This window comes from Labrus bergylta, chromosome 24, assembly GCF_963930695.1.
Source record: "Labrus bergylta chromosome 24, fLabBer1.1, whole genome shotgun sequence".
In the NCBI taxonomy this organism is placed as follows: Eukaryota; Metazoa; Chordata; class Actinopteri; order Labriformes; family Labridae; genus Labrus; species Labrus bergylta.
In genome coordinates, this window is record NC_089218.1 from 7,434,640 (window position 1) to 7,460,594 (window position 25,955).

Here is a 25,955-nt window from a genome sequence, read left to right on the forward strand (position 1 = left end):
TTGTTTGTGTTGTGTGTGTGTTTGAATGTGATTGTTTGTGTTGTGTGTGTGTGTGTTTGAATGTGATTGTTTGTGTTGTGTGTGTGTGTGATTGTTTGTGTTGTGTGTGTGTGTGTGTGATTGTGTTGTGTGTGTGTGTGTTTGAATGTGATTGTTTGTGTTGTGTGTGTGTGTTTGAATGTGATTGTTTGTGTTGTGTGTGTGTGTGTGTGTGTGTGTGTGTGTGTGTGTGTGTTTACTAACTTTCACACACAACTCGATTTTGTTTTTGCTGGAAAAAGTGCAAGGACATCATGATGTGTAGTCGTCGTACTTTCTTTAATTAACAATCACAATAATCAGTAAGTTACACTGTTACTCTACTGGATAATGTAAATATAATTTAGAACAGAGAATAATCGTGACAGCATTGTTTAACCTACAGCACAGAAGTCAATTTAACAAAAGGGTTTTTCCATTTTCACTATCAGAGAATCAAGTTCATTGACTGCCAATGAAAGGTCTCATACAGAAACCAATACTTAAAGAAACACTAATCGTAGAAGAAGTCAGTTCTGTGTATAAGTAAACCTAGATAAATCTTTACAGCTAGCATTATGTCACAGGTATGGCAATTTAAAACATCCAGGACAAAGAAAAGCCATATATACAAATTAAACCACAGAAAAACATGCAGAAAAAAACATGCATAACAGATAGCTGAACATAGTTCAGAGTATTGGATGTGTCATAAGCACAATGCCATGAAGAGGCATTACTTTGGGCCCACGCTCAGGTGCCACACTGACACACAGTGCCAGGAGGCCAGAGCGCAGGCGCTTCTTCAATGTACTAAAAGGTTCTCCCATCAACAGCACGTGTTATTGTACATTATTCATGATCAGTACAATGGGACACGTTGGACTGGAAAAGAACCTGTGGGCTTTATGTAGCTGGCTTGTGATGAACTGTATGACGAGCTTACTTTATAGGCTTGAATCCCCTGATGGCCACTTTTCTACTACATATAAATACTCCTAACATTTCAATCTGGCCACATATCAAGAACTTTTAAAGTCAAAATATTGTTTTAAATATTTGAAGATTCTGCAGTGAGAGGTTCGGCAGTGTAATGTCTACTTGACAGCATCAAAACGATTCAACAGGTGTGTCTGGAAACTAGCCAGCAGGTAGATAAACTTTACCAGTTGTAGTTAGAATTCTTAATCTTGTTATTTTGGATATTTTGTTGTCTCTATATACGTCAAATTTTTAAGGCAACAATTGCAAAATATGTTCAGAAACGCCAGATAGTGCTTAGGTATTCATTCAAAATGCCCACCATGGGATACAGGATTTATCTCAATTTTAATACTTAGTAAACATGGTTGGGGTCTGTCCACTTAATTACATGATTCCTTAATGATTAAACAACAAAAAGTTCTATTATTTTAAGCATTCAGTTTAAGTGTATTTAATTGGATATTAACTTCCTAAACAGAGAAGTATAAAGAACTTAAAATGAACGGACCCCAACCTCCATGAACCAGTTCACCAAAGCGTACTCATGTGATTTCATTGGAGCCCCTGTAAAAACATTAGCCAGCTTCAAACCCAAAAAGCGCAGATAAACAGGTTGTGATACCTAAACAAAGTAGGCAGACAACTCCCTTTGTTTCATAACAAACGTGGAACAATTGTCTCAAAGCAATTTCCACAAGATTCAAAGCTGGAATGCCTCGATTGGAACGAAGCCGTTGTCGATGCACTTCCTCATTTAGCAACAAAACAGCGAGTGTGTTTGGTAAATACAGATCAACAAGTCCATGTACTGTATAACACCAGCGACTTAGTTAATGATACAATTTGTATCAAACAAGGTTTTCTCTGTCTAGCATGGATTCAGCTGGGATCTGCTACAGACAACAGTAGATGCTGTTCAACAAAAAGCACAGCAAAGTAATAAGTTAAATATATTTACATATTTCTACATGTTTGATTGACTCATGTTCTGATGTTCTCTGTCTGTAGCAGATACCAGGGTTGACCCAGAATAAAGGGCCAGAGAGAGAGAGAGAGAGAGAGAGATAGAAAGAGAGAGAGATGTCCCTTACTAAAACTAAGGTACACACGACAGGGTCACCCATCTCTACAGCTACAACTCTGAACAATACTGACGTCATCTTCAACAAGACGACCATCTTCCAGACACTCAACACACACAAAGAGATAAATATAGAACACACGCCTCAGTCAAGTCAGAGTTTGAAAATAGCATGTGATGATGGAGTACTAGAAGTGTAAATGAAATTAGGTTTGAATGTGTCTGTGAATATTTCTTTACAGTAATGGACTAGAAAATCCCAACCATTGAGCGCTTTGCAAATGCACAAAATAGTTGCAAACTCTGTTTAACTCAGGTCTTAGAATAAGTAGAGTGCACAGAGGTCCTCAATACTTCTATACTTTTTGATACCACGTGATTGAAAACGATACTGTTTTATTCTAATAATGATAAGAATGGGAAAGTACCAGTGTTTTATAAACACCACAGATCTTCAGTCATATCTGAGCAAAAAGCCGAGAAGAAAGAAACAAAGCAGCGTCTTAACTGGACGAATTCATTGGCAATGTTTCAGAACTGAATTATGGCCAATAAATTTGTACAATTAAAAACGGTTGTGAAGGAGTATTTCAGTAATTTTGTCAATTAAAAAAAAAACAAATGACCTACTGGAAAATCTATTTTTGTTGCTGTACTGTTAAATCAGGTGTCGATATCATTTGATTTAAGTTTCAAACTCTGGTCTTGTGACATCCTGACACAACATGTAACCTGTGTGGATTTTCCTAACAACTCAGATCCGGCTGTTAAAATGTCTGTGAAATGTAAATAATCCTTAATTTTCAGTCATATTAGATATTTGTGATACCATTTGAGCAAGTGATGAATTAGTTGTAAATATCTACTTCATAAATAAAAAAATCTTTAAGTCAGGTTTCATCAAATATTTGCTCCTTCTGAATTTCTTCAAGGTTGATTTGCCGGCCGTGCACAGTGACTCGAGCTGTATTTGGGTATTTGATTTCCTACAATCTTACGCATCGTCTCATTAATTCCATAAGAATAGAGAAGTTTTTCCTTGCAGATCATCCAAAAGCATTCCTGTATTTACATTTCAACCATGCAACCCAGCGTGCTTCCACCGACTGAAAAGGCAAGTTGTTGTTTTCTTGTTTGTGATGACTGTTTGTTGTGTGTTCTTCAGTATCGCGTTTGGGTTTTCTCTGTGAGGATGGCGGCTGCGAGCTGCTGGGGGTCTGTGATGTGGGGGCTCCTTGCCATCACCCGACTCACCAGCTCCGAGGGGAAGATGTTACACAGGTTCACGTACACCTTCTCCCTCGCGTCCTCGTAGCGGCTGTGCGCAGAGGATTCTGGGTGCATGTAGGAGGGTTGGGCATGAGAGGGCACTGACAGGTGGGAGCTGTACGGAGGGAGAGGGGTGCTTGACGGGTGAGGAGGGTGAGGAGAGTGCGATTGGGGTGGTGGGTGGTTTAGGTAATGTGTTGGGGATGGGTGAAGGGCTGGGTGAGAGGAGTGGTGTGGGGCGTAGCCGTCCTGCGCCCAGGGAGGGGAATGCCAGGAAGACTGTCGTGTGTCCGGCAGGCTCTGATAGGCTGACTGCTCGTACCTAGATGGAGGTAATTGAGGCTGCCTGTAGTACGAGTCCCACCCGGGCAGAGCTTTTGTGCGGTGGTGATGGTGCAAGGTGGAGAGGTGCTCATACAGGTGTGAGTCTGACACACTCTCTGCTCGGGTGGGGGCCAGGCAGCGGCCCAGAGGAGAGCCAGGGGGGTGAGGGTTGGACTGGGGCAGAGAGTGGTAGTCCCCTGGGCAGCTGGAGCGTGCTGCCAGCGGCTGGTGCTGGAGATGAGGGGGTAAGGGGTAGAGTGGGCGCTTTGTGGGGGCTTCAGGTGGAGGCTGATCGTGAGAGCAGGTCTGCCCACGTGCTACACTCAGGTGGTAGCTGTGGACTGCAGGGTTAGACGTGTGGCTGTGCTGGATGTTTGTGTACTCAGCAGGATGGAGTCCACAGAGTTCATGGTTCGATGCGGGGTGATGGGGATACAGTCGACTGTGAGGGGTAGCGAAATGCATGCCGTCTTCAAGTAAGGTGTCGGGAGGACATCCAGGACACGGCCTCTCGCTGTAGGAGTCGCAGCTGCTGCCGCAACTCACGCTGCTCTCGCTCCCGCATTCAGATCCTGCTGAGCCCATTGAGCCGATCCGCAGGTCTGTGTCGTTGGGGAAGCGACAGTCTGGGCTCCGCCTGGACGAGAGGCTCAGGCCCGAGTAGGCACGTGTTACAGAGTAGTAGCTTAAATCTGGAGACTCACAGTGAGGGTAAAGATCATGGCCTGGGGCTGGTAGAGCATGAGGAGTGGCCGCTCTGGGCTGCTGCTCTTGGGGAAGGCTCAGACCAGATGGAGGAGCAGGGGTTAAACTCCCGCTGCAACTACTGCTGCCGCCGCTGCCATACAGACCGCTCTTCTGGCTCTCCAGCCGACTTTTCGCCAGCAGCTTCTCCTCGGCGTCACTGTATGACAGAGCGCGGATGCTTGGGTCTGACTGTCTTTTTGGGGCTCCTTTTTTCACCTCAATGCTGCCAGCCGGCACGCTGTGGCTCTTCACGAGGCCAGTGTCCGTCTGGTGCTTTGTGGTGACACAGGTCTTAGCGCTGGCACGCAGCTCATCGGCCACAGCACGCTGAGGCTGAGCCCCTCTCTCAGGGTGGTAGTATTTACATTTGTGGCCGTAAGTGCACTTCTTTCCTGGAGGAAAGACAGACGGTGACAGATTTACTACCTCGTTAATACACAGAAGCAACTATCAAACACACAATATGGAAACTTTGATCTGTTTTTTAAGCTTCACCCCTTTTCTTCAGCTCAATTAGAAGAGAAAATCTATTAGTTCATTCATTTTCCTGTACTTGAATTGAAAAATGTAATCTTCACATATATTTGAGATATCCTGAATTTTTTTTTTTCCTGAGCTGTAAGTCTTAATTATCAACAGAAACTTATGAAACTTATGAAAACTGATAAACAACAATTCCAAATAAGACCAAAGTCTATTTAAGAATGAGTACATACTTCAGGATCTACCAGCCATCTGTGAGACTGGCTGAATTTCTTGATGCTCCATTTGGCTTTCTACTGAGTTAAAGAGCTAGCCTTAGCACTTAGCACCTCTATTAAGTATGTCTTTTGCTTTTTTTCCGGCAGTATCTGTGTTCTCACCATATGGGCAAGGCTGTTTCTTCTGCTCAGGCATGATCGGCCTTTTCCTCAGGAAGTTGTCTAAGCTGGGGCCGTGACGACCCAGAGGGTCATCTGGGGGCATGAATCTGAAAGGGTAAGGAGGGACACGATAGTTACATGACTGGGAAGTGGAGACAGAGAGTGTAAAATTAGCTCTAGTTTTTCTATGAAGTCCAAGTGAAAATGTCAGCTGTCGTGGCATTTGTGAAACCAAATGTCAGACAAATGAGTTACCAAAGGGGCGAATTATACGATCTGACTTCAACGCCATCCACAAAATATCCACCCCCCACTTACTTGTCGTTGACAAAAGAGTACATGAGCAGCCGCTCGTCGATGAACTTCTTCCACTCGGGCTTCTCGTTGGCGAGGTCCCTGTAGTTGTCGTTGGAGACGATGATTCCGTCCGACTCGTAGGCCAGCTTGACGATGAAGCGGTCATCGTAGCAAACCACGCGGCGACCTTGGACGCGCCGTGAAGGAGTGAAGACGAGGATCTTCTCCTTCTCCAGGCGACGCAGGATCTCCTGATCTGTGGAGGAGAAGGTGACGGTAACGTTCACAAAAGATGCTTTTTAAATCATTTAATGATCCCGTTGTTTGTGTGGAACAGCGTCTGGCAGTCACCTGTTATCGGGGCGTCAGGGCGAGACTGCTCCTTCCTCCACGCAGGCACAAACACCGTGATGTCATGGTGACCGCGCTCAAGGAACCAATCGACTGCAAGCTGGATGCCCTGACAGGAAAACACTTCCTTGTTGCCATGGCTACAGGAGGTAGTCGAGGCAGAAGGGGATTGTTAAATAATTGTTGAGGGGTTACATGTTGATCATTGGAGTAATAAATAAAACGATTACAGTGTGAACTGAAGGGACTTTCTCACCCTTAGTTAGAACTACGCAAGAGAAATGGTATTTAAACTGATTGGGATTATTAAAGTCATTTCTGGCGATATTTTCAAATGCTTCTTAAACTTAAAAAAACGAACATCTTAAAAGCTAAAATGTTATGTCAGTCAGTAACCCTGGTAACTGAAAACAAATATATAATGCAGAAACATTATAAACACTGCAAAAGTTATTTGAACTGGATTTCATTGTTTTTAGGTATTTTCATTCGAGTGTTTAATCTTTCATTTGAAACTCGTTAATGAGAGGGGATGGTTCTAACGGTCGCTTACCTCATGGCGACGTTGCTGCCGTCCAACACGACTGGCCGCAGGTTGTCCTGGTCGCACAGAGACTCTGACAGGCATGGCGAGTCCGACCTCTGGCTATCCAGAAGGTCAGAACACCCACAGGAGGAGGAGGAGGTGGACGACGATGAAGACGTGGAGGCCAACGACGCAGGCTGCTGCTCGCTGTCCGACTTGGTGCCCAGTTTGACCAGCTCTCCCAGTATGTCATTGATGAGGGTGTCTGGGCCGAGCTTGGACAGGACCAGCCGCACTGTTTCCTCAGAGTATCCCAGCTTCAGGGCAAAGTCCAGCTTCGCCTGGTACTCCTTCCCGCCTGATTCAGGAGCCGGCTCTGCTGCAGCGGGGTTGGGTGGAGGCTCAGGTGAGGAGGACTGGACCGGTGTGTCAGCTTCATGTTCTGTTGAGGGCTCAGACGGGGGCTCAGACGGGGGCTCAAATGGGGGCTCAGGAGGACCCTCAGTGCCCAAGTCTACACACTGGGTGCGACAGAGCGGCTGGTGGGTGTTCTTGCTGTGGGTTAACCCCGCTTCTCCTCCATCTGGGTCGAGGGAAGAGGGCGCCGACTCGACCCCTACATCCGAACCTGCTGTTTCTTCCACTGAACCCGGCGGAGGAGGGGAATCGACGGCGCCGCTGTTGCTGGAGGTGTCCCCCTGCTCCTCCATAGCAGGGGGCCCGTCAGCGCCGCCAGCCTGTCGGTCGGCCCCCGCTACGTGGAGATATTCCAAGTCCAGCACCAGGTCGAGGATGTGGCCTGCTTCTGCCTCCACATGGTCCTTCTGGCCCATGGATCCGTCACAGACATCCAGCACACCGGGGGGGGAAGGCTGCCCTCTCACAAAGATCGACTCATTGGGCCCTGAAAAAGAAATAGCGGATGGCGTGAGCGTGGAAATCCTTCCGTAGAGGCAACAATTGTCGTCAGAGACTAAAAATAATAACCTGAGCTTGATAATGTGAAGTCATTATGAAGCTGCTCGCTGTGCAATCGACTGAAGCAATTTCAAAAACCTTTAGTACCTCAAAGTGTTTCAGCCCCTGAAATAGAATAATACTGCAGGAATTCCCCATTAAACCATTAAGTCATTCAAACATCCAGTCGCCTGAAATCCCCGGGAGATCATTCGCCAAAGTGAGAATTTGCATTTCGGCAGTGTTGTCACATGATGATTGAAAGTCAACACTGACTGTCACTTTAGGAAAATCTATCTTGTCACCTTTACTTCTTATGTAAATGTTTCCCTGAGCCGTCCTCACACAGTCAGTCCATGTTTTTACCGCCTGTCTGGGGGCAGTCGAGGACTCAGCCTGGCTCACACACAGAGCCGATGGGGCCCCTCAGCCTAATTAATGGACCCCTCTTTTTCTTTTTTAAGTCTAGCCTCAGTGTGGTTTTATATGGCCACGCCACAGCGCATTAATCCAGGGAGGGGGGGGGGGGGGGGTTGCAGAGGGTAGACGGTTTAAAAACAGAGGCAGCAAGCCTTAAGCCCCGAGCCGTTGGACCCTTCCCCCTCCTTTTCTAACCTGATAATTAAGGTCCATATGCTTCTTCCCAGTGGGGCGGTGGAGTCATTCATTAAAGCACTGAGGGGCTCTGCAGCCACCGAGCCAATCAACAAAGTGCATTTAGACACAGAGGAAAACGGGATCTGGTGAAGGCTAATCTGACTCATGTCAAAAGTTTCACTGCAGAAACGGGGAGAAATGAATCCAAGACAATGAAAGTAACTGGCTGACAATCACTTGAATGATTGATGATAATCTCAAGACACAAAGTGACAACCCTGTGGGGTGTATGTACATCCACATGAAGGTTTTCAGCGTAAAAAAAACGACAGAAAGACAACCACAGTGTTTGTATCTATCAAAGAGGGCAGAGAGAGAGAGAGAGGGACTGAATGTTCTCAAAAACGTACATCTGTTCTTTTTCACCCACTGGTTTATTTTCTTTTTAAGGATGTACTTTTGTTTTTTTTTGTTTTTTTATTAGAGAGATAGGACATTGGAGTCGGAAATCAGGGCGAGAGAGAGAGAGAGAGAGAGCAAGGGACGACATGCGGCAAAGGAGCCACAGGTCGGATTCGGACCGCGGCCTCGGCACATGGGGCTCACGCACCGACCACTGCACCACCAGCGCCCTGATATTAGGCTTATTTTTTATTTCAATTTGTCACGTCTTTATCTGTATTTTCATTTCTAAATCTGCTCCTGTTAAACAATCAATAAAACGTCTTTGCTTAAACGTCGTGATTCCTATCATGAACTCAATTTGATCGTGTTCCTTCAAACACTAAAACTATATAAACATACAGATAAAAACTGCAAAAAGCCCTTCAAATTATTACAATTATTATTGAACACACTCACTTAAAGAACCTGATGCTTCACTGCAGCTCTACTGTCGTTTATATTCTGCTTTCTTTATGTTGATGATTTTTTTTTAAGTGTTAAATGGCTTTTTATTGTATTCTTAATTTAGAATTAAGCACGTCTGATTATTATTATTTTTTTAAGTCAGATGAATAAATCTGCCGTCTCGCTTTGCAGTTTTTCCAGGAGGAACAAGTAACACTGATAGAAGGCGATACAAACACAGAGCGCAGTAACGACAGACGACGCTCAAATCAGTTGCATACAAATGACCTCTTCTCTATATATATATATATATATATAAAAAAGGTTTAAACGTTTCTGAAGCCAGATTATTTAGGTTTTAACTCTCTGCAAAGTTAATGCTGTTATAAGCTTTGCATTGTCGCATTAAAAATACATTTTATTGTGTTTCTTTTCATGATGATACTTTAATAAATACTCCACTGAGACAACATCTCTCAGCCCTGTTATCTGAACAAAACATGATGGAAGTGGAAGTGACTTAAAGATGGAGGGGGGGAGAGGTGGGCGGGAGTGAGGCGGGGTTGAAGTGAGTTCGCATTTTATGAAAAAGGAGCTGCCTAGCAACGAGGCTACGGTTGCTAAGCTACAGCTGTTGAAAGCATTCAGCCTCGAAAATGCCAAGACTGAGCGTACACACACACGCGGGCACACACACACAAACACACACACACACACACACACACACACACACACACAAAGCAACACAATACAACAAGGTCTGCTGTGGGGGAGGGCGGGGCTTAAGCGTGCCTCACTGGCAACCCAAGAGCTCCAGGAGTGATGAGGACGGGGACCCTGGTGTCCACACAAACAAACACACAACATCTACCTCACAGAGTGACTCACACGGATGTGGAAGGAGAGGGGCAAGTGGGAACACCTTCTAATCCACCTGACACATCCTGGACTTTCTTTATAATGAAGTTTCTCTGCGGTCTGACGTTCATTCAGCTTCAGCGCGATGACGTTAAACCCCGTCTCCAGGTAAGAAGTATGATACGATCACACGGGTATCAAAGGAGCTACACAGAAACGTAAAACTAAATGAATTGGAATCATGCCACCTATTCCCACAAGAAGCAAACACGACTGGAGTTTGAATGAGGTCGTCCTGGTTTTTGGAAGCCAGAGGAGGCCGTATATGGAAGAGATGTTACTGCACATCTCTCCTGACGTGGCAGCTCGGGTATAAACGCTTCTGTCTGAATCTTCAACTATAAATCACTAAATGAACATCATGCTGCATCAAATAACTGAGACCATAAAGTCATTAGGAAAATGTTTACTGGGGGAATAATTCCCCTGTGAAGTACACTCATTTTCCCATAAACTTGCAACCATGGACTGATCCCCTGCTGGTCATTAGGGAGAATGCAGGATTACTTGCATTCATATCATCACTGATGGATGTCCAGCAGATTTTTATTCTTTAACGGTTTATTTATTTTTGGGCCGTTAGAGACTATAACTTAGAGACAGGACAGTGGAGAAAGACAGAAATCAGATTTCAAATTCAAATGTGAAGTTCTTCCTGTGTGGTCTAAGACTAACACTAAGCAGGAGAAGCTGAGTCTTAACGGACCAACGGCAGAGTGACCTCATCACAACATGTCAGACCTGCAGGAGGAGAGTGTGCATCATTCAAACATCAGCACGCACGCACGCACGCACGCACGCACGCACGCACGCACGCACGCACGCACGCACGCACGCACGCACGCACGCACGCACGCACGCACGCACGCACGCAGCAGTGCAGGCTTTGATGGAGGCTGTAATGAATATGTAACACAGACAGTTCTTTGTATATGGGAGCTTTGTGCACAAAGTGTGTGTGTGTGTGTGTGTGTGTGTGTGTGTGTGTGTGTGTGTGGGGGTGGGGGTGGGGTCAGGGGGATGGGGAGTGGGAGGGGTTTGTCTGGTTGTGTATCTGCAGCCTGTAACTGTGCAAAACTTATAGTAAGACAGGGGGCAGAATAATGAGGGAGGGGAATACTCTGTGTGTGTGTGTGTGTGTGTGTGTGTGTGTGTGTGTGTGTGTGTGTGTGTGTGTGTGTGTGTAAAGAGCGCGCTCGGCTTTCCCCGCCAGTAGAGGGGCAACAGATGTCGACCGAGTGCTACTCGTAACTGGTGTCTCCCCTCCACACACACACACACACACACCACTTCCCTGTATCCACAATAAAGATGCAGCATGACTCATACACTGAGGACACACCATCAGATGTGAAAGCTGCACACACACACACACACACACACACACACACATTTCTGAGACTAACATCTTCAGCCAGATCATTTTTGGCGTCGTCCTCTATATGACCCAAATCTGAAGCCCGCTCTTTGTGACTCCTCTCTCAGGACAGCAATCCCTCCCCCCTCCAGCACAAGTTTATATCAACAGAGGATCACGCTGGTAACAAATGTAAATCTGCACTTCAGAGAAAGGTTCTGTCAACCTCATCGCTAAAAACTCTTCAAACTAAGATCAAGATTTTGAGTGTTTCCACTCAGACAGAGTCAGCTTTTGTCCACAATATCAATATCATGCATATTTTAATTGAAGGGAATCTCAGGTTATGTAGGTGAAGTTTTTAGTTCTGTAAAAAAAGAAAAAACATTTATGCAGCCTGCCAAACGTCTGCAGCTAAAGTTTCCTTTGCATCAGTTCAAATGAAAACAGGAGAGTGTCAGCCATCAGCAACATAATGGGGAGAACATTTATGGATTTACATTTACATATTTATGTTAGAAATGAAGTCAAACTTTCAGAATAGGAGCCAGAAACAGAGAATGATTCAATCATGTTTCAACCCACCAAGAAATAAATATCTTCATCCCTCTGATCTTTCACATTCATTCAAACTAAATTCAAGCTGAAGAAAATATTCCTCCTCTCTTTTTCTGACATTTAGAACATTTCGGCACATTTGAAATATAATTAAAGACATAAGTTGCATTTTTAGAATTAAATATTTCTTCCTCTGACGTTTTCAAAACAAATCGGGCGCTTTCTGAACGTCTGGTTTTATCTGAAACATTTGAAGTGTTTTTCTGTAAAGGCAACAATAAAAAAAAAAAGCATATACCTCGAGTGTTTTTGGCTTATTACACTTCTGCAATATTAAATTAAAAAGAGGCAGGTAGGGGAAAAAGTTGTATTATAAAATGTGGTCCAAACAGCCATTGAAAATCAGTCCAAAATCAAGTTACTTTCCACACAAAAGTCCGGTTATAGCCGTCACACTTACCAGGCTCTAAAAGATCAGCACACAATAAAGGAGACGGGGGTAGATTTGCTCATTTCTGCAGATTTAAATCCTCGGAAACCAGATTAGAAGACGCAGCAGGTGAAACAGAGAAAGTCTAAAAAAAAGTTCCCACAGCATCCGAGGAAGATGATACAGCTAAGCTTCCAGCTCCCGCCTCGTCCTCGCTGTCTGTGTCTCCTCCACAGATAGAGGGGTTGTTGTTTTTTTTTTTTTAACCACAGAAGCAGACAAGTTGGACAATGAGTAGCACAACAGATGGAGCAACAATGTCAGCCATTCCCTCGGTTAGAGTGGCTGCTGCTCCACCAATCAGAGCGCGGCGGGCTTACAATGAGGTGCAGCGACGAGAGGGAGGAGGAGGAGGAGGAGGAGGAGGAGGAGGAGGCGTGCAACACCCAGTTTCCCCAAGGCACGCGTACTCACCGTGCACCATCACACACACACACACACACACACACACTCCTGAGTCTGAAAGGGCGTCCCCTGTGTGGCCGATGAATCAACGAGGGGTGGGCGCCCTAACAATAGAGCCACACAATGGGAGGCTGGGGAGGGCAGCTGCAGGGTGAGGGCCGGGGCCATTACAGCCCAGGGCAGCAATGGAGAACACCTGGCTACAGAGCGCCACAGTCACTCTCCTGCCTTTGTCTTTGTGGGGAGTGCGGGAGGGGGTGAAACCGAAAGAAAAGGCCGCCTGAAAGACCAGCGTGGCCTTTAAGAGAGCGCAGGAGGAAAGATGAGAGTGTGGCGGTGCTGAAAAGGAGAAAGGGCGAGTGTGTGTGTGTGTGTGTGTGTGGGGGGCGGCGACAGACATCAAAAAGTTTTATGTCCTTAAGAGTGTGAGGAGGGGACGTGCTTGCTCTTTGTCGCAGCACACTTCAAGGCAGATGACTCGGAAGCACACGTCTTTCAGTCTTTCATGTGATGACGGAGCTCGTGTGTGTGAGCGACAGAATAAAGTCACGTCCACAGAAATAAAGACATCCCACACTTCAAATGTCTGTCATTTTCCTGCTGCACCGCCAAATCAGGTATCTTGATAGACTTGGGGGCACAAAACGTTTGGAGTTGCTCCAGTCGACGGCTGCAATGTGACCTATTGGGGAAGCTGGAGCTAAAAAAAAAAAAAAAGGTTCTCCTAAACGGGTTCTAGAAAATAAGAGTTCATGTGCGGAATGAACAGAAAAGGGGGAGAGGGTTCAAACAGTTCCTGGCGCTATGAAAAAGTTCCTGCGGTATGAAAACAGCTGTTGTAATGTGCATTGTTAGGTTTGCAAATCAAAAAATAAAAAAGGTGAAAACCTCTAAATTTGAATCAACACCGAAGAGATAGAGTTAAAAAAAAATCAGCAGAATCTTCTTGGCAGCGAAACTTCAGCATAAGACAAAAAAAAAAAAAAGGGAACCAGAATCTACGGTGTCAGAGGGCTTTTTTTTTTTTATCATCTTTAGTGTCTCAGCAAGGAACACAACAGCCTGATTAAATGAAGACGTGCTCCGAGTCAGCATGCAAGCTCAGATAACAACAGCTGAGCGGCTGCACGCCATTCCAAAAACACACAGAGAGACAGAAGAGCGCTGTGTCCACCATCTGTCCAAACAAACAGGTGTGCGCCGCTCTGAAACAACTGCTGCGGCAACAGGAGCAGCCTTCTCTCCTCTCTTTCGGTGACAGATCACACATGCATGCAGAATGAATGGAAAGCCAAGAAGGCATTCTGAGAGCGGCCACACAGATTCCAGCACGTAATGAATCCTGCAGCTTCTGTGTCATCTGATCTGTCACTGCGTCTAACTTTAGATGACTTTTATTTCCTCGATTAAACAGGAAACCTAGAAACAGTTGGATACAAAAATCGACTTCTTGAAATTACTCACTTTTAGATCACCAACTATCACAACAAAGTTTTTTATAGTTTTGCTTAAAAATTACTTAAAAACAGTGAACATTTGAAGACTAATGTTTTATAGATGTTTTACCACAACACCAATCTGGCAGGCTTAAAAATAATACTAAAATTGATTTGCAAAAGACATTAAACGTTATAGGCTCCTTAAAAAACACACAACGACAAAGCCTTTTCAGAAGAGTTGCGTGGTCATAGCTGTAAAACACAGTAAGTGCAACACATAGAAAAGGCCTCTTTCATTCATATTGTTATGAGTGTTGCTCCTTTAAACTCGGGGGCTGTTGTCGGAGCGAACAAAATTAACATCTGTGAAACTCAAGCGATTAATCGAAGGCTTGTAACATGCAAATAAAAAACAAACAAGTAACTCACTGAAAAGCTTTCCCCCCCCCCCACCAACTCTCTCTTTAAGCAACAATCATGTGTGAAAATGCACATGCAATGTCTGTATAAAAAAATGACTTCAGTTATTAAATAATCAGCTAAATTGTTGCATATCAATCATCATTTTTTTTTAGCAGCAGGCCCATTTGGCAGCTGAAAACAAACACTAAATGGGATTACACAACCGATGAAGGCGACAGAAGGAGACATTCTGCCCCTCTGACCTCTCAGATGACCCCTGCATTTCCAACACACAAAATAACATCCAGGATAGATTAAGTCAGTTCATCAGGGCAGCGCGTGTGCGTCTGCCGCATGCAATTTTCATTGAAATGAATAAAAAGCCTTTGTGGGAAGCCAAAGAGTTAAGGTCAGATGTTTGAAGACATAATTAAAGTGACTTTTTGTTTATGTCTGCATGTGAACTTTAAATCTGATGAAAGTATTCTCCATATCTAAAAGGGGTTAGATGAACTATTTCAGGGCTTTAAAACTGTGAAAGGGTTTTTTTTTTTGCAAAGGGCCAAACTACAAGTTAAGAGTCAGGAAAGATGGATGGAATAAAAGACAGCTGCTGAAACTCACACCACCTCCCACCTCCCCCCCTGCCCACCACAAGCTCTAAACTCAAGCAGGGACAGCTTCTGATCCTGATCCTCTGGGAGCCACTACAAGCACTGTGCAGCACAGACACAGCTGTCACAGATGGAGTACATTCAGATAATACACCAGACAGGTGGAGAAAAGGCACACAGTGAAAGCCTATGTTTTGGTAAGGCCTCATCATTCCAAAGCAAGAATAGAAAAAAAAAAACACGTTTCCTATGATTTAAAGCAGTTTCAGCTGCATGTGTGGTCAAATTGGTGATAAACAAACCAGCAGCATCCTCGTCTGCAGCCTGTTGAAGGGGCCACAATGTACAGAAAACTATATTATGGTTGTGTGGGAGCGCGCAGGGGCGTGCACGGACACTGCAAACCACCACCACCGTCACGACCTCTCTGCAGCTTTCACCCACAACAACCTGCAGCTTCCCCCGCCCCCCTCCACAAACTAGCCCGCTGTAAGGACGCTTTGGACGGGCACTCACCTGCGTGGAGCCGCAAGATTTAGCTTCGTGACAGAAAATTAGGAAAACAGTTCCCATCACATACTGGCGACGCAAAACATCCGGCTGGTTTGCAGCGTGACCCAGCCAAGCTGCGTCAAGTTAGAGAGGCGCACAGGGGGACTTCCGGTCTTCCTTTCCAAAAATAAAACAAAAAACGAATATTAAAGATAGTTTTACGTTATAAGTGTATGTCAAATCTGAAATAATCTGCGTATTTTACATTTTCTATTACATCTTTTCTTTGTTAGTTTGTGAAAAATATATAAAATATCAATTTGTAGCGAAAAAAACGGTGTAATGGTTTAATCAGCGACCGTGCTATCTAGTGACTTCCGGCCGAATCCGTCTGTTGTTGTCGTAGTTAAACGGAAAAACAAAAGTTGCATAGTAATTGTTGTGTCGCGTTTGCACAAATAAGACTGTAGGGACTCTGATGCACGTCTTCTATTCATTTGAATGAAAAACACAACGACGGGCACTGCTGAGTACACAGGTACAGTCGGAGGAAAGTCACCAGTTAGCACGGTCACTCGTTTAACCATAACACTTGCTTCTGGACGCTAACCGTTGTCTAGCTTCACGCTCGAAATATCTGTAAGATATCTCCTGCTATACTCATCACTTTTAAGAATGAACTGTGTGTCTCTTTTTTTTAAAAACTATGTTTGTTGTTGATGAAGAGTTTAATTAAAGAGGTATTTCTTGTTACTTTTGACTGAATTTACAACCGAAATTAAACCGGAAACTGCAGGTTCTTCTTCTTCGTAGGTTCATTAATGGCGGCTGGCGTCCAAGCAGTTTCATTACCGCCCACATGTGGATAAAAAGTTGTACTGCACTGTCCTGCCTGCTTCAACAAAACGACGATTAATTAAAAACAAAAACATTTATCTAAAACACATCCCAACTCTTAAAAAGACACTTAAACTCGGCAAACTATATTGTAACGATGTAAAAGGTAGACTGAAATGCGATATTCTGTGATGTGATCTACGGCGCCCTCCTGTGGAGAAATTAGGAACTGATGTATTTATTTCTTTGGTAAAAGTGACTTTCTGATCCTTTCAATGATATGGCTTTCTAATTACTGGATGTTTTTCATCTCCATGATTGGATATGATTTAATTTTGACTTGAGTTTTACAAAGATGCATAATCTAAAGTTTATATCAGCAGTGTACGGTTAAACATAAATATATAAAGGATAAGGAATCATCCTGTTGTGATGCTGTGATTAAATATTTTCGCAGTAAAATTTGAATGAAAGTGGGGTGTTTTTTTTTAATTAAGATTTTTAAAAGTATATTCTTCTGTCCACTAGCCTTTCTTTCTTAAATCAAGAAATATAAGGGTTTATAGGCATAATCAAATACTGTACATGATCAGAGTAGATTTATAACAAGAAACTTCACAGACAAGTTTTGTGGGAGCTCTGAGACTTATTTAAAGTGGTTGAAGAGGAGGAGAATAAGTGACCTTTGAATAAAAACAATAAAAAGACAGACATGACACTGTAAATTACTTCTGATTTTATTCAATGGAAATAAAGACCTTCAGGAAAATACAGTAATTCCCATAGTACACACAGAGAGGACATAAATTAGAGAGGCATGGCGGAGAGACGTTCGAGGGAAGGGGGGGGGGGGGGGGGACATGTCACCTGGCACCTGGTGGTAGAAAACATTTGATCCACGCTGCCACGCAGCCAGGGGCACACTGTGCACTAATGCAGGAGGAATTAGGAAGTAGGAATCGGTGAAATCACACCCGAGAGACTTGTGTAATTCATAACGTGGTGAGCAAAAAGTTGATTAATCCTGTACACAAACGTCTAAATGAAAGTACAAAAAGGGAATAATACAAAATACAAAAAACAGGGAGAAACTGCCCTCAAAATAAACCATAAATATTCATATCGATGCACATTGGTTTAACAAAACAATTGCTTCTGTAAACATTTTCAACATAAGGTGTGCATTACAATTTAAAAACCACTGCAGTCGCATACTTATCCGAAGGGTTACATAATAAAAATTGCAGAAACAAGACTAAAAACTAAGTCAGAGTTAAAAATATGCCGCTTAGTCCGCGCCGTCTCAAGTGGTTTTGTAACACTGCTATTAGAACGAGTGACTTTTTGCCTTCTTCGCAGACAGTGAATGCATCTTTTTTTTTTTTTTCCTTTATTCGGCAGCTCCCAGCTTTGACAGTGAAGGCACCGCCCGTTACTGAGAGCAGGATTTAAGAGTTTAAACGGGGGAAGGAGAGTCTCGTTATCAGGGTTTTATCATTCATACATGCACATGAGCTGCAGGATTGATTCAACAGAGGAGGGAGACTGTATTAAACATGTCGTTTTGGGCTTTAAAAGGAAGAAATGGAAGTAAAAAATGAGAATATGGTCCAGTTGAACTTGTGGCCTGAAACCCAGAATGAATTGAATCACATGGCTGGTTCTGACTCAAGTCTTCCTACAGTACACATGAATCCAAACGTCACTAAAAACGAGTAAAAGCTAAACCGGGTTTTGTATTGAGATCCTTGTAAGGCAACTGTAAAGAGTTGGATGATTGTGGATGTGAAATCGTCTTTCTCTTTGCACACTTGCCTTCGTTCCCTTACAGTCACGTCCATGCTACCTTAACGGCCACCTGCTAATTCTGCTATTTCACAGTTTATGCTAGCCCTACTTACAACTCATCATTTAAAGGAAAAATCCACCTTTTTTTTTTGTTTTTGTCGGCGGCGCGGCTCACATTTCTGGGTGTGTTTATTTATATTTCCAGTAGAGAGAAGAAAAAAAAAAAAAAAAAAACAGAATCTGAAGACTTCAAGACGATGATTATGTGAAAGTAAATCCTTAGCCCGAAGTCGAACGACAGATTGATGATATCTGCGGTGGATCTTTCCTTTAAAACTCATCAACGTGTACGTCCGGCATTCTTACAACGAGAACTAAAACAAAGCAGGAAGAATCACGACATCAGAGCTCCACTTTGGTGCCTTTTTTTTTTTAAATCAAAGTTAATGAAGATTAGCTGGAGTAGTTCATGTTTGACTTAGAAATACACAAACACAATGAATAGCTCTTTATATCATGTTGTTTTCTTTATCTCATTATGTGTGTTATCTTCCTGGTTTTTTTGATGCATTTCTGCAGCCAGTTGTAATCTGAGCCAGTGATGCATTGATCTGCTTAGAAACTTAGTTACCCCTGCTCTGATTGGTCACGTTTATTTATGTCGTTTTTTTTACCTTTTTGGTTTAGGTTTAATAAGCAAGACGCTGCTGCATGTAAAAGCAAAGGTTTATGTTGCACAACCTGACCCGACGATTTGGGATTTCAGAGACCGACTCGACTGCGAACTAGTGCAGACGATTTAGGTATACTGTAAACTGAATATTGAATTTCTACCAGGATTTTAAAATCCTTTTTGCGACGGTATATCTACGCAAAGGTACTCAGAACATCGCCTCCTTTTACTTCTCTAACGAATATGTTTTTATTGTGCAGTGTCATTCAATTCTAGCGCGTCAACCGTCTGAATCGCCGCTACATTTTCTGCAGACAGTCCTGAGTGTTGTGAAATACGCAGTCAGAGCACCCTCTGCTGGACAAACTGCACAATTACACTTCAAAGATACGTTTTATTTATCTCGAACCAAGCAGGGTTTTCTTTCTCAGCTGTATGCTGTTGGAACAAAAGCAAGATGAATACCTGGTGTAGACTGATTTTAAGAACTAAGGTTTGCAGAAAGATTACCCACAATGCAGCGGATGCCAGTTTATTTTGACCTGGAACTGAAACAACCTTTTCAACACGATTTCTCCTTCACTGTTACACGCATCAGACAACATAAAGTCACTCAGAACATTGCCTTCTTAAAAAAAAACCATTTCAGAACAGGTTTTATTATGCATTGTCAATCAATTTAATCCAGTGCATTCAGTCGTCTGCTTCATATTCTGCAGACAGTCCTGAGAGTGTTGAAAACTTGTGAGGTTAGAGCACCCTCTGCTGGACAATCTGCATGATGACACCTTTCTAAATCACCCTCAGCATTGTTTTCTTGTTCGAAACGTTTGAAAACATTCACATCAATGCAAGTTTATCTTTGAGACGCTCATATCTGCATGGTGACATCAGGCAACTGATGTGGCAGCGGGGCGTTTTTACATTATTTGTTGTGGGTATTTTTCTTCTCCATTAACTTCACTTAAAGCGGCACCAAACCGCAGGCCTTTAATGCGAGACTTAAATGATGTTATGAACCTCCTTTTGTTTTTCATTTCCTAGTTTTCTTCTTCTGCTTTATTCATGTGCAGCGAGTCACATACAAAATATACAGTGTCTGAGAAAAAAGGGGCTAATCTGTGTCGAGAACACCAAAAGCAACATGCTGCCATAAACAGGGCTACATCTGTCCGACATCACCTACAGTACGTGAGGCGTGGAGTTAGTATGTACAAGCTCATATCCAGTACCCTGTTTGTTTATGGATAGATCGAGAAAGGTCCCTTAAAAAATCTTCACTTCGAGGAGGAGAAGGCAAAAAAGTGAAGACACGGAGGCAGATTTACACGTCAGGCGTTATTTAAAAGGAGGAGAACGGTGACTGTGAACTAGTGTTAACATGAGAATCTACCGTGGGAGGAAGAGGAGGAGTTACCTGAACAGAACCCGGACTAAACACGTGTACAGTATTGGCCTTCTTCGATACAGCAACGGGCGCGTTTAAGCCTCTAATGGTCAGTTATTCACATGCTCAGTGTTTCCTCTGTCACACACATACACGATGCAAAGTTTAACTATGACACATAAAGATTTACCTTCAACAGGACGACACATCCCACGCCCTGCAGAGGAAGAGGGGCGATCGGCTTGAAGGTTAAGGTGAGAGAAAAAAAACCCAAAGCCCGCACCCAGTCCCCTCGCTTCTCCTCAGGAGTACAGTCCGATCTTGTTCAACCGAGCAGGTGAAAGGAAGCGGCTCTCTCCGCTTCAGGCTCAAGGCGTTTCTCTTCTTTGTTTTTTTCTTTTTTTTTCTTCCATCAGTCGTCTGTCATAGTCACAATCGTCTTCTGTTGGTCTCTGCTAAGGTTGTGGTCGTCGCGTCGGCTGCTGTGGAGGAACGTCGGCTACCAGCTCATGAGGGAAGTGCGTCCCAGGGTCATGAAGTACACCTGGCTGGCTCCTCCTTGGCGAACAGAGGCGAAGAAGACCTGACAGAAGAGGACAAAGGTTAAAAAAAAAAAAAAGGGAGCTTTATGGTCGACACTGCTCCGTTACTTTTCACAGGATTTCCTGATCTGACACGGAGCAAAGAGAAAAAGTAAAATTTCATGTCCCCTTTTTTTTGTATTATTTTACTTTCCAGTATGTTCCACTCTTTTGATGATATCGTGATTCCGTCAAACTACACACATGAAGGCAAATATTCTCATTATAACGTCATACAGTGGAGATAGGAAACAAAGGAAAGGCAGGAGGGAGGAAAGAGGCTGAGGATGGCTCTCACCTTGTCATTCCTCTCACAAAGGAACTTGAGTCTCTGAGCTCTCTTGTGCATGAAAACGCCGTCCAGGTGTCCCGTCTCCACCGAGCGGATCTCTATGGCCTTCTCCCCCCAGCCCATGATCTGGTTTGACCTAATGTAGGCTGCAGACACACAGGGTCACGACAGAGAAGGTTCATGAAACTGTTTCTTTCGGTGGCACTCTCGTGGTGAATGCTGCGGAGAAGATACTTTTTTTTTTTTGGCCCCACTCACCCACTGACGTTGGCATCTCTCCCCACTGCAGCACCACGTCCTTGGTGATGCGCCCGTAGGTGTTGACGTAGACGCCCTCGTCCTCGTAACACACCAGCAGCTCGATCCCGTCAGTGTTTGGCAAAATGATGATGGCGTGGCACTGAATGCTCGTCTGGATCTGAGCGGGACGCAGAATCAGAAGGAAGAATGAGGAGAGGGAACAGCATGGGAAAACAATCAGACGCTGATTCAGATGAAGTGCCGAGCGCTTACATGCGTGGGCAGGTAGATGTCGTAAACGGCACCAGAGTCCACGTCCACAGCATGGAAGCCCGAGCAGGAGCCGTAGATGACCTTTAACCGCTGACCTTCCTCCACCGTCAGGTCGACCAGCAGAGGCCTGTGCACCAGGTCACCGAAAGACTGAAACCAAGCATGAACAAAGAAGTGAACCAGGTGAAAATTAAGCAGAAAAAACGACTTAAAGCATCGCCACTATGTGAGCGTTCTGACCTTAAAGGCCATGAACTTGTGGTAGGGCTTTGGCGCCCAGGCGTAAACCTCCACAGCGTTCTTCAAGGCCAGCACCAAGAACTTTATTCTCTCGTACTTCACTGAAATTCAAAAAGCAGACGTGTGTTGATTATCAGCTTCACTTTTAGGCCGATTTCTTTTTTTTCCTCTCTTTAAAATGACAGAAAGAGTAACGTACCGACTTTGTAGTGGACACAACCCTCCAGGTCGCCCACGTTAACCCAACCCTGCTTCTTCTCCACCTCAGGGTCGTTGTGCAAAATCTTGTTCCTCAGCCACGACAGGTAATACACCCGCAGCTTGTTCTTTTTACCTGCAGGAGGAGGAGGAGGGGGTCGCGTTAAAAGAAGACCCGTTTGCAATTCCCGAGAAGTGATTCAATATATTATATAAGCATTATACTGCGGACGTGGCGTTTAAAGAGCGATTTGGGGTGAAGAGCGATGCAGAGGCGTTTGGCTTGTTCTAGAGAGATAAATTATCGGCTTTTCACTATCCCGAAGTATTAAAAAAAACCAGCGGCAGCATATTTAATGTACCTGAAATGGTGACCAGGACATTGAGTCCCTCCAGGACGTCCATCTGCTGGATGCGTCGTCTGTTGATCAAAGGATAAACTTTCCCCTGGCCGCTGCGGTCCAGCAGCATCAGACCGCTCTCTGTCCCCACCAGCAGGTTGACTCCTGACGCGAACACAGAAACACAAGAAAACATAAGAAAAACAAAAAAACCCTCCAAAGTTAAGCTTTGATGAAAAAAAAAAGGTGGATTTTTATATTCTTACCCCAGAGTGCAGCACACAGGATCTCAGAGTTAAACCTCTTCTTGTATTTACGGATCTCTGGCGTGTCGCTCGGCGGGCGTGTGTTCACCGGGTTAACATTCACCACCGAGCCTTTGCGGGACGCTTCGGCTCTCAGCGGGTCCGGCAGTCGTCCGTCCTGACCAAACGCTGCTGAGAGGGGCACAGAGGACATAAAGGTCAGGCCGGAAGCATTCAAATAAACAATGTATCTGTATTTGTTCTTCATTTTATGAACACTCTGGTTCTTGTTAAACATGGAACACGTTCAATGACGCTTCAAATATCTTAAGCACTTTAACCTACACGGCACAACATGACTTTTAACCTCCACTCTGAGGTGGCAACAATAACTCGTATCAGAGCTGGAAAGACGAGTTTAAAAACCTGTGTGGTGTTTTTTTTTAGATAAGCCAGTTGTCGACTTACCCATGTTGTTGAGAGAGCTGCCGCTGGATGGAGAGACTTGAAGAAGACGCGGGTCGATGAAGGGAGTGAAGGAAGAGGAAGACTTGTGTTTGGACATGGAGTTGCTTTCTGACTGGGACTGAAAGAAAATAAGAAACGCTTACAAATCGGAGGCTTTCATTCTGTACTCACTTCTGTATTTTGTTTTATACACAGGAAGTCATTAGACCTTTACACCCTTGTTCAAGGCCGCAAACTGAAGCAAACTCTTGCAAAATTGTTGTCCCCATTAGTCATTTAAAACCTAAATATGTTTAAATATTGGGCCCAGAATTTAAAACTATTTGTCAAACTTTACACAAAAAGATTTGTAACACGGTATTTGTATAGTTGAAATAAGAACAACACAGCCGAGAACAAAATCATTCTTTAAAAAAAAAAAAGTGAAGCTAAAGTTTTGTTTTTCCTAAAGAAAGTTTAAAAAAATAATTAAAACAAGTTTGATTCAGGCCGATTTGAGCTCGACTTTTTCCTCTCCTTTAAAAAAAACAAAACAAAAAAAAAAGGAAAACAGCAGGCCTCACATCAGTTTTCAGTTATGTTCTTAATTTACCTCGGGGGGGGGGGGGGGGGGGACAGCATTAAAAAAAATAATTTATGACATTTTTATGACACATGACACTTGGGAAACAAAGCTTGCACTGCAACTCAAGTTTTGTAACAACTCAAACGGGGGGGGGGAGAAACACGATGTGCAGTTGTGTTAGTTGTTCTGAAGAGTTGTTAGAGCGAAGAAACATTGTTCGAGAAGACAGACATGTTGCAACAAGAAGAAATGTGCTGAAGAAAATGATCCAGGGTGAACAGTTAAGAGGAAAAGCTGCTCCAGATAAGCACACAGAATCTGTAAACGCAGGATGACTGAAAAAGAGGCTGTTATTTATGAGAAGCAACATGAAAGACTTTTGATTCTTTAAGTAGGTCGTGCATGCTTTTCAGATTTTCATTCCAGTTTCAATTTGAAGTGTATTATCCACGTCGTGATCACACCAGACAAGTCATCACTCAACACTTCAACCCCCCCCCCAAAAAAAAGGTGTTAAACGCTCTGGTTTAGTTCCCTCCATGCTATGACCCTGTTCTACCACCAGGAGGCGCCAGCGTTAGCAGAGAGAATAAAGTGAGGCGCTCAGAGGAATTTGGGAGCAGGTGTCAGCCAGGCCAGAAGGGGGCAGAGGAGAGCCAGAGTGAAACCAGGAAGGGCAAGGACAGGAGGCAGAGAATCTCCGAGGAACAACGAGGGACGGACAACAAATCTTTACAGGCTTAGAGATGGAGGTGAAAACGTAACTGATACTGCTTAACACCCCCCCCCCCCCCCAAAAAAAAATCTGCAAATCTACTCGCAGGGAGAATAGGGAACAAATAAACAAAAAAAAACAAATCAAAGTCAACAAAACAACTGAAAGGAAATGTAGGTATTTTAGTAACCTTGGCACCATGTTTGCATACCGTAATTTGGGGTCTGAATGTACGCCAGAGGGGCTGAATTTAAAACCCCAACAATGTGTGTTAGTATTAAGACTCTGACTACTGGAGATACTTTCAATAGCAATCTAAAAAAAGGTTCCTACATGTCTAAGCCTGTAAACTCTGTAAAGGTCCATCCCTCGGTTGTTCGTCCCGGAGTTGTCAGGGGCGACATACCTCTATGGCAGTGAACATTTCCAGGGAGGTCTGTGGGGACATGGCAGGACTGGGATGGATGGATGATGAGGGGAAGGATGAGGAGGAGGAGGAGGAGGATGAGGATGAGGAGGGAGGGATGTTTGTGGATGAAGAAGGGGAGTGATGGCTCTGCTGGATAAGGTCTGGCAGGTGATGTATGCGACCGGCAAAGCCATTTTTCTCCGGCAGGGCGTGGCCAGGGGGTTGGGGCAGGCAGTGGCCGTGACCAGCCGAGGAAGAGGAGGAGGAGGATGAGAGATTGACCAGCCGCTTTATTTCGGCGGTGCTCTGGAAGCAAGAAGAGGAACACTTGGGCTCGAGCAAGCAGATGGAGGGAAGGAGTAGAGGAGCGTTTGTCTGCTGCTTTATATTCTTACAATACCAACACAAGATATTCTTTACATCCATCACTGCTGTACCTGCATGTCAAAGCATATTCACTAGTAAGCCTGATGTGCAGGTTTCTTCAAATGTAATCTGTATCCAACTAAAAGATTAAATTACCTATTTGGAGAAGTAAACTCGAGAGACTGTAATGATAACAGCAATATGAAAAAAGACACGGTGATATACAGAAACACAAAACAATGAGAATGAGAGGATACATTACAGAGACAAAGAACAAAGATAAACGAGTTTGCAGCCTCTATGTCTGAAAAGTGTCGTCATTGTGGAAGTGCCATCTCTCTAATGGCCAGTAGGGGGCGTCTCTACCTATTGCTAAAAGATGTCTGATTGTATAGAAGTCTAGTAGCCTACTCTTCACCTGAGTTAATGTTTTTCTATGGTTTTATGGTTTCAAACTCTAGTTCAAAGTCTTCTTCGACTTGTGCTGGTGATAGTTTTTTTTATATTTTGGTCCCACTTTGAAAAAAAAAAAAAAGAAGACATTTCAAGAGGTTCTTTACATTCAGTTTTCCGAAAACTCAAGGTTGTACTGAAAGACACTCTGTGGAGAAATTAAAGGAGTTTCATTTTTCCGTTACATTTTCTTATTAGCAAGTGGTAACCTCCCATGTTATAAACATGAACCAGATGCAGAAGTGCAAAAAAAAGTGCCTACTTTTACAGCAGAAACAAACACATGTACAGCCTGGTACTGAAACAGCTTTGGTCTCTGTAGCTAAACTGGGATGGCCAAGACAAA

General features: G+C 43.9%; 2 protein-coding genes across 11 annotated transcripts in view; both read right to left on the reverse strand.

Moving 5' to 3' along the window:
* Nucleotides 1–299: 299 nt before the first annotated feature.
* LOC109979193 (probable ribonuclease ZC3H12C) lies at nt 300–15,693 on the reverse strand. Of its 2 annotated transcripts, none has more exons than XM_065952020.1 (6): nt 15,563–15,693; nt 6,488–7,364; nt 5,935–6,074; nt 5,605–5,839; nt 5,287–5,393; nt 300–4,815 (listed from the first exon to the last, which is right to left on the reverse strand). In XM_065952020.1, the coding sequence occupies exons 2-6, from the start codon at nt 7,291–7,293 to the stop codon at nt 3,245–3,247; spliced, it is 2,859 nt and encodes a 952-aa protein (XP_065808092.1). In that variant the 5' UTR covers nt 7,294–7,364; nt 15,563–15,693; the 3' UTR covers nt 300–3,244. The 2 variants fall into 2 exon arrangements, with proteins under 2 accessions (XP_065808092.1, XP_065808093.1); XM_065952021.1 differs by lacking the exon at nt 15,563–15,693 and adding an exon at nt 12,157–12,471.
* Nucleotides 15,694–17,094: 1,401 nt separating this feature from the next.
* The window catches only part of LOC110002323 (mitogen-activated protein kinase kinase kinase kinase 4), a 39,209-nt gene continuing 30,348 nt past the window's right edge, over nt 17,095–25,955 (reverse strand). For 4 of the 9 annotated variants that reach the window (XM_065951715.1, XM_065951714.1, XM_065951712.1 and 1 more), the window contains exons 23-32: nt 24,788–25,096; nt 23,102–23,219; nt 22,655–22,825; nt 22,410–22,553; nt 22,049–22,183; nt 21,850–21,950; nt 21,610–21,759; nt 21,355–21,514; nt 21,103–21,242; nt 17,095–20,806 (exon numbers count right to left, since the gene is read on the reverse strand). In XM_065951715.1, coding sequence (XP_065807787.1) covers nt 20,723–20,806; nt 21,103–21,242; nt 21,355–21,514; nt 21,610–21,759; nt 21,850–21,950; nt 22,049–22,183; nt 22,410–22,553; nt 22,655–22,825; nt 23,102–23,219; nt 24,788–25,096 — 1,512 coding nt within the window. In that variant the 3' untranslated portion in view covers nt 17,095–20,722. The remainder of the gene's footprint in view (nt 20,807–21,102; nt 21,243–21,354; nt 21,515–21,609; nt 21,760–21,849; nt 21,951–22,048; nt 22,184–22,409; nt 22,554–22,654; nt 22,826–23,101; nt 23,220–24,787; nt 25,097–25,955) is intronic. The other 5 variants (XM_065951718.1, XM_065951713.1, XM_065951720.1 and 2 more) reach the window with 2 other exon arrangements.